Source organism: Acanthisitta chloris, unplaced genomic scaffold (genome assembly GCF_000695815.1).
Source record: "Acanthisitta chloris isolate BGI_N310 unplaced genomic scaffold, ASM69581v1 scaffold6046, whole genome shotgun sequence".
NCBI classification, from domain to species: domain Eukaryota; kingdom Metazoa; phylum Chordata; class Aves; order Passeriformes; family Acanthisittidae; genus Acanthisitta; species Acanthisitta chloris.
In genome coordinates this window covers 1-9458 of record NW_008677545.1, presented here as the reverse complement: position 1 = coordinate 9458, position 9458 = coordinate 1, and the positions used below count along the sequence as shown (strand labels likewise).

Sequence of the window (9458 nt, the reverse complement as noted above, 5' to 3'; positions counted from 1 at the left end):
ATGCACTATATATACTATGTATTATATATAGTGTGTATATATATATATATCACCATGTGGTGATGTGAATGACTCCAGTGTGTATATACACTATGTATAGAATGTATACATATTTAGAAGGTGTATATATATTCACCATATGGTGAAATGGTTTCTATACATAGAAACAAAGTGAGGACACTCATTGTATTAACTCCAGTTATACTGGAAGGCAAGGAAAGAACAGGAGACAGAGACAGAGATAGGTAGGTAGGTAAGAGACATGGACAGAGTCCTTACATATCGAGATGGCTCCTCCTTGTTCTGGTCATTCATGTCAGAGGGAATGATCCGTGTGGCCATTGGTCCCTTGGCAAATGGCTTTGGTAACTGCCCCCGGAATTCCGACAGGATGAACTGGAGCTGCCAACTGCAGAGAGCAGGGTCAGAGGGAACAGCAGGAGAACAGAGCAGCCAGTAACGTGTGCACAGAGCCACAGAGTCAATCAGGTTGGAAAAGATCTCTCAGACCACTGAGTCCAACCTGTGACCACCACCATGGCAACCAGGCCACGGCACCGAGTGCCACCAACAGTCTCTCCTTAAACAGGACTCCTCAGACCTTTTGTGGGGAGAACACCACAAGCACAACCAAGGATATCTACCTCACTCCTAAAGGTGAGCAGTCCTGCTAGCGGAGCAGTCACACTACACAGCTCAGTACCTTGTGGCCAGTATCATCTGCTGACAACCAACTTGAACCCATTGTCCTGAAAGTGCTGGTGCCAACAGAGATCCTGAAGGTTACTCCCATACACACTTCTTAGGAGTACTCCTTATCAATCCCACCCAATTACGCCTTCTACAGGAAGCCACTTACTTCTCTGGTAGGAGAAAGCTGCTTGGAAACCTGTGCCACTCCTTCCCCACGCAGACATTCACCGGCCTCCCCTCGGGCACCGTGTGGATACTGGGGTCAGTGGCAATCCTGTGGAACTCTGGGTACAGGTCCAGGGGCCCGTGGTAGCCTAGGGAAGGCACAAAGTTGAAAACAGACAAAGAAAGAGGTGATGTTTCATAGACTACGATATAATCCTGGTGATCATTAGAACCCTTTCCTCTCCCTGCAGCAATAACATCCAAACTCTGAAGGCTGCTGACGTCTCTAATCAAAGCAGCACGACTCTGAGGCTTGCCAAGCCCAGTACCCAGGAAAGCAGAGAAGAACTCTGCAATACCAACCTCTGAATAAGGCAACAGAGCGTGAGAGTGACAAAAGGCCGAAGAGGAAGACAGTGCCCAGAGCCAACCAGTTGGAGGACACAGTGTAGTGCTCCAGGCGGTAGCGCTGGAAGACGAAGTGGTAACATTTCTATGGGGAGATGAAAACAGAGACAACATCAAACTCCTCAAACTCTCATCTCTTCAGCCAAGGTCATGAAAAAGCACATCTTCCACTAAAGCTCACCTGGAGAGCAGAGAGAGCCACAGCACTGCAGAGGCAGATGAGGGGATAGATGGGAAAGAGGAACCTCTCTTCTTTGTGAGGTTGAGTGAAGAAAATCATGATCCAAATGTACATAGGAGCCAGTGTGAGCCAGTAGGGCCGGCCCAGGTTCTGGACTGGAGAAACAAACCCTCAGCAAGCAGCAGTGTGAGAATGAGGGGGTTATCCTCCTCCCTCTCCCACTCAAAGCCCATTGCCAGACCCAAGCACTGCCTGCAGACACAAACACACCACGTTCTGAGCAGCTGAGCTGACAAATCCAGGTGACAAATCCAGGCAGTCAGCATGCAACTTTGATCAGAGAAGTTTTGTTGATTCCTTACAACACTAACAATTTCCACAGGCTTTAGAAGCCCAAAAGCAGAACACCAGGGACTGTGTTACTGAATGTAGACAAAACCCATCAAGAACTGACACGTCTAAACAGTCAGAAGCACCAGATTTCCTGCTGTGTGTTGCACACACAAAGATCAGAAGGGATCTCCCCTGGATCTATCCTTCCTCGTACAAAGGGCTGTTTAGTGACTGAAGTTTCCACAACCTTCATTGCCTCCTGACAGAAATAACAGCACGAGAGGTCTCTCAGGCACCTTCTGCTTAAGAGAGGAAATAACTGATTCAAAAATAACAACAATTACCCTGAATTTTAGTCACACTGAGGAGGGTTCTCCACTGCTTGACGATTTTCAGCCCCTTCTCTGCCCCCTTACTACTCCCAACAGCAGAGTTAAGCAATTAAGCTGAGGCATTTCACTGACAATAGGAACAAAGCACTTGGCAGAATTGCTCCTGCTGTTCAGCACAAGAACACCAAGTGAACAGCAGGAAACCTTGCATTTACAGCATCTCCTACTGAGCTTTTACTGGTTTCTGACAGTCTGTCAGTCACAGCCAAGGAACAGATATAAGACATAAGCAAACACCCATTAACATACATTTTCATTGAGGATTGTGATGCTATTGTTTCTCCTATTCAGTAAAAAAATCAGAGGGAGAGCAAAGCACTAACTGGACTGATCAATCTGGAGGCTGCTGCTGACACTTAATGAATCTTCCTTAGGAAAACAGCAGAGAAGAATTCACACTTCCTCTCCAGAATCACTTACCAAATTGTCATGTGTTTAAACTGATGTCATTTTACTTCAGAAAAAGCCCAGCATGAAGCAGGGAATGTTCTGGTTCCTCCTTTTGCTACTCCCAGTATATCCACACCCATGGGGACACTTCCCAAAGCATTGGCCTGTCTGACTGAGGGTTAGGCACCTCACACCTTGCTAAGCTTGTTCTGGGTATGGATGAGTTCAGCCTTGACCACACATTGTTCTTGAGCTGAGTAAGGAGCTCTAGGAACTTTCCTCTTACTCCAAAGACTTTCTCTGAACCCAGTTTCACTTCCAATAAAGGAAAGCTGCTCTTTGGCAGGCAAACACTCCCTTTTGTAACAGGGCTGAGACCTGCCCGTGCTTGGCTCTCCCAGCTGTCCTGCACTCACCATGAAATTTCTGCAGCAGACACTCCATGAGGTAAGTCAGGGGCAGCACAAGCAGAGCCAGAATAAATGCCACATTGAAATTCAGAAAGCCATTGATGAAATAGAAGGTCCAGGGCTCTGTACCTGAGGGGTGAGAGAGAGGAAACAAGGGGGTTTAAATACATTCACGTGTGACATCTAGGTATAACAGCAGCTTTGTGCCCTCTCTGCCTGGCATAGTCAACAGCCATACAAAGGCACCAGAGCATCTCACAACAGACCAGACCAGGAAAACCCATTGTCATACTAATAATTCCTTTTCAAAAACTACTTTTCTCCTTATTTTTCCCCCTGTGAATCACAGTCAATATCACATCTGCTGCTCCTGAACCACAGGCCACCCTGCAGCCAGGCTATGCCTGTGACACAGGGCTCACCCTTGCATTCAGAGAGACTCCACAGCAAGAGGAGGAGAAAACTTGACTCCAGATTAATTCTTCCTAATTGCAGAGAAGTGACAGAGGAATAACACCAAACCACACAGTGTTAATGTACTCCTGGAGTGCTGATGTACAACTCTGTGTTGGCAGAAACAGAAAATGTACTAAAAAGGATTAAGAAGCAAAGGAGTTTGCATTCCCACCTCGCCCCAACAGCCTCTGCCACTGAAGCTCAGCCAATGCTGCTTTTGGTACCTCCTCAGAACCAGCACTGTTTGACATGCCCCTACTTCAGTCTGCTCTGCAGTGCAGCTCCAGCCAGGGGCAAGGCAGCTCTGCTCCCAGCAGGACACACTTGGGGCCTGCTGCAAGCTCCAAAGGATGGAAAGGGAAAGAAATTCCAGCCCAACTGTCATTTATTTGGACTCTCAATTCAGGATGCTTCAAATCCTTCCCAACAAGACCTGGCAGTTCCTCTGCACACATCTCCCACTCTCTGGGTGTGATTAGCTCTATCAGTCAGTGGGTGACATGCGGGGGCTGTAATCACTGACTGTTGTGACATGTGTCACACGCAGCAATTTCCTGCAATCAGAGACACTCAGGCAGGGGCTGAGTTGAAATCAATCACACACGGGAAAGCAGCAAGGAAAGTCCCAAACCTCTGCAGCTCCTGCAGCTGAATGTGGTGAGAGGCTGCACTAGCAGTGTCACAAATGTGGCACGGAGGCACCGAGGCCAAAGCCAGACTGCAAGTCATACAGGAAACCTGTAGTTGTTAGCACTGAAAGCAAAGAGCAATCACAGATACATCCCAAATGTTTAAAGGCTAGTGCCAGGGACCATCCTGTCACCCTTCTACGGGGAAAGGGGCAAGAAAACAGAACAAGGAAAAAGGAACAAGGAAAAGGAAAAAGAAACAGAGCAACTCCAGAAGTCAAACTCCCACACAAGTTCTGGAAGTGAACAAGCTGCCCCTTGCCCACAGCAATGGGGAGGCTCAGGCTGAAGCAGAGGAGCTGGAAAAGAGGCTTAATTGGAGGTTCCCCACCCTGTGCTGCTCCCAGACTGCAGCCTCATGCAGACAGGAACCACAGCTCAGCTGCTAAGCAGCAACTGAGCTGCAATAACTTGATCATGAGTCACAGCCTTCATCCTAAGCAAGTCTGATTCAGTGCTAGCACAGTAACCAGCCTGCTTTCTGCAGTTCAGTTCTTTGCACTCTGTGTAAGAGCCAGGACCCAACAGAGTAAGGTGTCACATAAACAGCTCCAGCACACTCTGCCCAAGCTGAAGCTTCCCAAAGTGCCACTGCACTGCAAGCCACAGCCAAAGCTCTGAGCACGCACAGTGGGACAAAACTTTGCTCACAGACTGTGACTTCTTAGCCCAAAACATCCCAAAGCCTCAGGACCAGCCCTAGGGATGTGTGCAGAGAAGCTTCTTTCCCTTGGCTGTAGAAACCTAATTACTCCAGGGATGAATTAATTGCACAGACTGTATTTATGGAGTGTATTGCTGAAGACAAAAGAAACGAGTGAAGTGAACCTGGTCTCCAAAATACTGTGGTGCTTGCATGGAAGATGATATGAGTTGGTGACTCTGCAACCTCTAGTTCCTGCTCCCATCATGTGGAAGCTGGGAAATCCCAGCTGCAGAGCCAAGAGGCAGTGGGCAGCCTTTCATCTCCCCCAGAGTGTTATTTCTCCCCAGTGTTTTGAAGCTCTCCCAACACACAGTGTTGTCCTGGCCACACTGCATTAAAGAGCAGTTTCAAGCAGGCTCTTTTACTAGCCTGAGGATGTTATATGAATGTCACTATGAATAAACCACTTCAGAATAGATTGGACCCTGGAGGCTTCTGGAAACAACTCATGCACCAGTGTGGAAAAGGTCAGGCACAAGCCCAGGCCAAAACCTATCAGAGACAGAGCCTGGAGTTCACTTATAGAAAATTCACAGCAAGACTTCAGAGCCTTCCTGCAGAGAGGAAGAACCATGGCAAAGCAGCTGCTGTCCTGCTGGGCCACAGCACAAGTAACAAATCACCACTCACACCACCCAGCACAGCCCTTCAAATGAACCAACAGAGATGGCTGCAGGGCACTGCCAGGGGAAGCCTTGCTGCCAACCACTACTGAATCCCTCCTGGAGAGCTCACCAGGCTCAGAGGACAGAGATGACATGAGGACCCTGCACCCTAAGCTCTCTGAGGTCTCTGCCAGCCCCTCTGAGGCACAGCCAGAAACACAATACTTGTCTAATCTTCAGCTCTACAAGTACATGATATGGACAACTCAGTGCAGTGGCAGCTTTGCCTCAAGGCCCAGAGCTGGGATTTGGGTCACAGAGTTATCAGGAACCTCTCACAGGCAGGTGATTTCCCAGCAGATCAGATGTCTTATGGCAACTCCAGATCCTGCAAGGCCCAGTCCAAGGGGAACCCCAAGGCACAGCACAGACTCTGCAGGAAGTCTGCAGAGACACAAAGAACTATGGATTCTGCACCATTCCCCACTTTCCCAAGGTTCTGCAGCCTGTGAGGAGCAGCAGCAGGAACACGACTGAAGCTGACAGACTGTATCCCTTGTGCCCCTGCATTTGCTCAGAACCCAGACTCGTTCTCTGCTGCGACACTGAGACCGAGTACAGAACTGGGAAGTGAACAAAGCAGCACAACTCCGGCAGTGCCTGCGGATTCCCAGCTCGAGGGAGACATCCCGTGTCAGGAAGCTGCAGCTGCAGCCCTGGGAGCTTCAGGCTGCTTTTGCTTAGGAGGACACCAGGAAAAGCATTGGAAATCAGGACCTGGAGGGTCATGGATGCAAGAAAACTGCCAACTCCCTTGGTGACTTGTTACCTTACACTCACCATAGAGGTCAGGTCCGTGAGGGGTGAAGACATTGTATAACACAATGTTGAGAGGTGCAACCACCAGCTTCCCATAGTAATAGCTGTCCACAACTACCAAGGGCACCTGGAAGAAAGCAGCTGTTAGCTCAAGTGCCAGAAGCTTTTGGCTGGACTGCACAAAAGCTTCACGTGATCTCCCTAATGGAAGTCATCCCTTCTGTTCCAAGCCCAATCCATTCCCTCTCTGTGTTGTTACAGGCACTTACCAAAAACAGGATCAAGGACACTAAACACCAGTTCAGGAAACTCTTCCACCTCTGCTTCAGTATCAACAAATCAAAGGCAATAGGAAGCCTGAAATAGAGACCAGATGTCAACTGGAGACTTTGGTTTTCCCCACTGAAGGTTCTCCTGCCCCTTCAAAGCAAGTGGGGCAGAACCAGCACTTCACTGGCCTCTGCTCCTACTGCATATTCCACATCCAACTCAGGTTTTACTCTCACAGTATATTAGTGTCAGGAAACCTCCCCAACCTGAGTTCCTCAGGAGCAAAGAAATGAGGCTGTGGAAAGCTGTAGCAAAGATCCTGGCCCAGGCTGGCAGCTCAGGCCCTGCTAGCTTTGTCCTACATTCTCCCCAAGCAGGCAAAAACCATCTGACAAAGTGCAGAACTCCTGAGCCTTGCTATGCTTACCCCAGAGCTGCACTGAAGGGCCAGCCCAGAAGAGCTCCAGCAGCCACCCCCAGCACTGCCACAGAGGTCTTGTCCATGTACCAACCAGTCATGGCAATCACTGTGGTGTACATGCAGAAACTGCTCGGGAGGAAAGCTGCAACAAAGGGGAGAGAGGGATTAGCACAACCTTCCCACACCTACAGCAAGTGTTTTATGTGGGTCTCACAGTGGCTGGGTACAACCAGACAGAGGGAACAGGGCACAAAGGCAAATGACAGTGCCAGAATCTGAGCCTCCTTCCTTAGATTAAAGTATGTCCAAGGAAGGTTGGCCAAGAGCCTGTTTAAAAGGCACAGCCCATTGCAGAGACAGGAGGCAGCAACAGAGACAAACAAGCTCTGGGAATGGAAAGATAAGAGAAAGTGACACAGGGGACACAACTTGAATCAAGGCTTATTCTGCCATGAGGAACACCTACGGCAGGACATAACAGACAGTGCTAGAGAGGTGTGTTAGAGCTGTGGCTTTCCTGCTCTCTGGCCCTGCCTCTGCTTTCCAGGGCCAAAGTCATTGCTGGTGTCACTGCTAAGCAAATGTTACCTGCAGATGCACAAAACATCCCCGTGCTGAGCACTAAGAAGGCCAACATCAGCCGACTCACATGCAGCCCAAACTTCTTGCACACAGCCCTGAGGAAGCAAGAGAGAATCAGACACCACAGAGATATCCTCAGCACACAAAGAACAGTCCCCAACGCATGCAGAACCACAAACAACCCATGGAGCATCCTGAGAGCCCCAAGGTGGGTGATTCCCATGACTCAGCTGCTGGAGGCAACCCAAAGAGCAGTGACTGCCTCTGGCCTGGGATTTCAGATCCCTGAGTTACACCAGTGCCAAATTCTGGGAGAGACTTGGCTTCTCCCAGTGGTGCTGGGGCAAACTTCAGGACCCTGAGGAGCCTGCACTGCTGCAGCAACATCAGTCTGAGCTAAGATCCTCACCCCTCACAAATCCCCATCATGCAAAAAGCCACAGCTCATGTTCTCACAGTCAATCTATTGCCAACAGAAAAGTCATGCAAGGCAATAGCTGGAGAATCACAAACCAAGAGGCAGCAGGTATAAATAACAATCCAGCTTAGACAAGATAATTGTATGTTAAGGCTACTGCTTTTAGTGGCTGTAAACACCATTGGCAGAGAGATTACAGACAGCAACAAGCAATGTATTCCAGTAAAATTCACTGTGATGAGCAAACACAGCACCAGACTCTCCTCCTCTACAGCACTCCCACCGTGCTTGCTGCTATCAATGAGGAAATGAGTGTAGTCAGCAAAATGCTGGAATGGAGGTGTGGGTGGCAGAGCTGAGAAGACAATTTGGTCCTGATTGTGGAATTCTGACCAATAATCCATTAAGTTACCAGGAGAACACATATTCGAGTGAAGAAACCCAATTTACCAGACATCCACACATCTACACCACATCCACAGATGAGCTGCAGAGAGTGTTCCCCGTGGCAGTAACTGTGTGTGTTACTCACACTGCTCCCAAACATTCCCTGCAGACAGACCCTAACACTCACTTGTAGAAGTAGAGTTCACAAACGCAGCTCAGGAAGGCCAGGAAGCATCGCAGGAAGTAGAAGATAAGAACCTAGGAGAAACAGTGGGAGTGTGACCAAGGCACAGAACACATGGCTGGAAAGCAGCAGGGGAAACTTACAAACCCTCTCAGGTCCTTCAGTGTTGTCAATGAACAGAGGTTTGTAAACACTACTAACTCCCCTGATACTGACAACAAGCAAAGCAGCAGTTCCACACAGGCTAAGGGTGGCTCCTGCTCACGAAAGCAGCTCCCACAGGTGTGATTTACCTTGTTGGTCTGCAGAACTCTGGCATGGAACCAGGCTGGCAAGGCGTGGAGCCACAGGTAGGCATAGGAGCGGATGGCATAGGCTGGGGAGTACTCCCAGGTCTGAAACCCCTTCCCATAAATGAGGTAGTGTGTCTGCAGTGGAGATTAAAGACATACATGAACACAGAGCAGATTTCCACCCTCTATGTGAATTCAATACAGAAACTTCTCTTTGAAACAGGCTCCAAACAAATCTCCATTTGCACAGGGCGACTACAAATTATCAGGAAGGGAAGAGACTTACAGGTTCCCAGTAGTTAAAGGTCTCATCACAGTCTGAGATATTGCTGAGCAGAGCTGCACAGAACCTGGCTGAGATGAGACACTTGAAAGCTGTTGATCCTTCGGGGGCCCAGACTTGTCCTGCTTTGCTCCCGGATGATCTGAAAGGAGAAAAAAAACCAATAAAAATACAAACACGCACCAAGAACGCTCAGCAACAAGATCAAAACCAACAACACACCAGCAGGCAAAGGACTGACGAGCACATTTGCACCTCTCAGCACTGAGTGCAAACAGGATCCCACTCACTGCCTCCCTTTGGGGGATGCACTATGAGTACCCCCCAGGGCTGAACAACCCCTGGACAGCCAGCACGGCCCGACAGGCTCCTG

General features: G+C 49.0%; 1 protein-coding gene across 1 annotated transcript in view; it reads right to left on the bottom strand.

Annotated features, from left to right (window-relative positions):
- ALG9 (ALG9, alpha-1,2-mannosyltransferase) overlaps positions 1-7713 on the bottom strand; it is an 18838-nt gene extending 11125 nt beyond the window's left edge. Inside the window, exons 1-9 of the mRNA XM_009076541.1 lie at positions 7527-7713; positions 6945-7080; positions 6517-6604; positions 6269-6374; positions 2979-3101; positions 1448-1602; positions 1222-1351; positions 860-1007; positions 280-409 (exon numbers count right to left, since the gene is read on the bottom strand). Coding sequence (XP_009074789.1) covers positions 280-409; positions 860-1007; positions 1222-1351; positions 1448-1602; positions 2979-3101; positions 6269-6374; positions 6517-6604; positions 6945-7080; positions 7527-7713 — 1203 coding nt within the window. The remainder of the gene's footprint in view (positions 1-279; positions 410-859; positions 1008-1221; positions 1352-1447; positions 1603-2978; positions 3102-6268; positions 6375-6516; positions 6605-6944; positions 7081-7526) is intronic.
- Positions 7714-9458: the final 1745 nt, after the last annotated feature.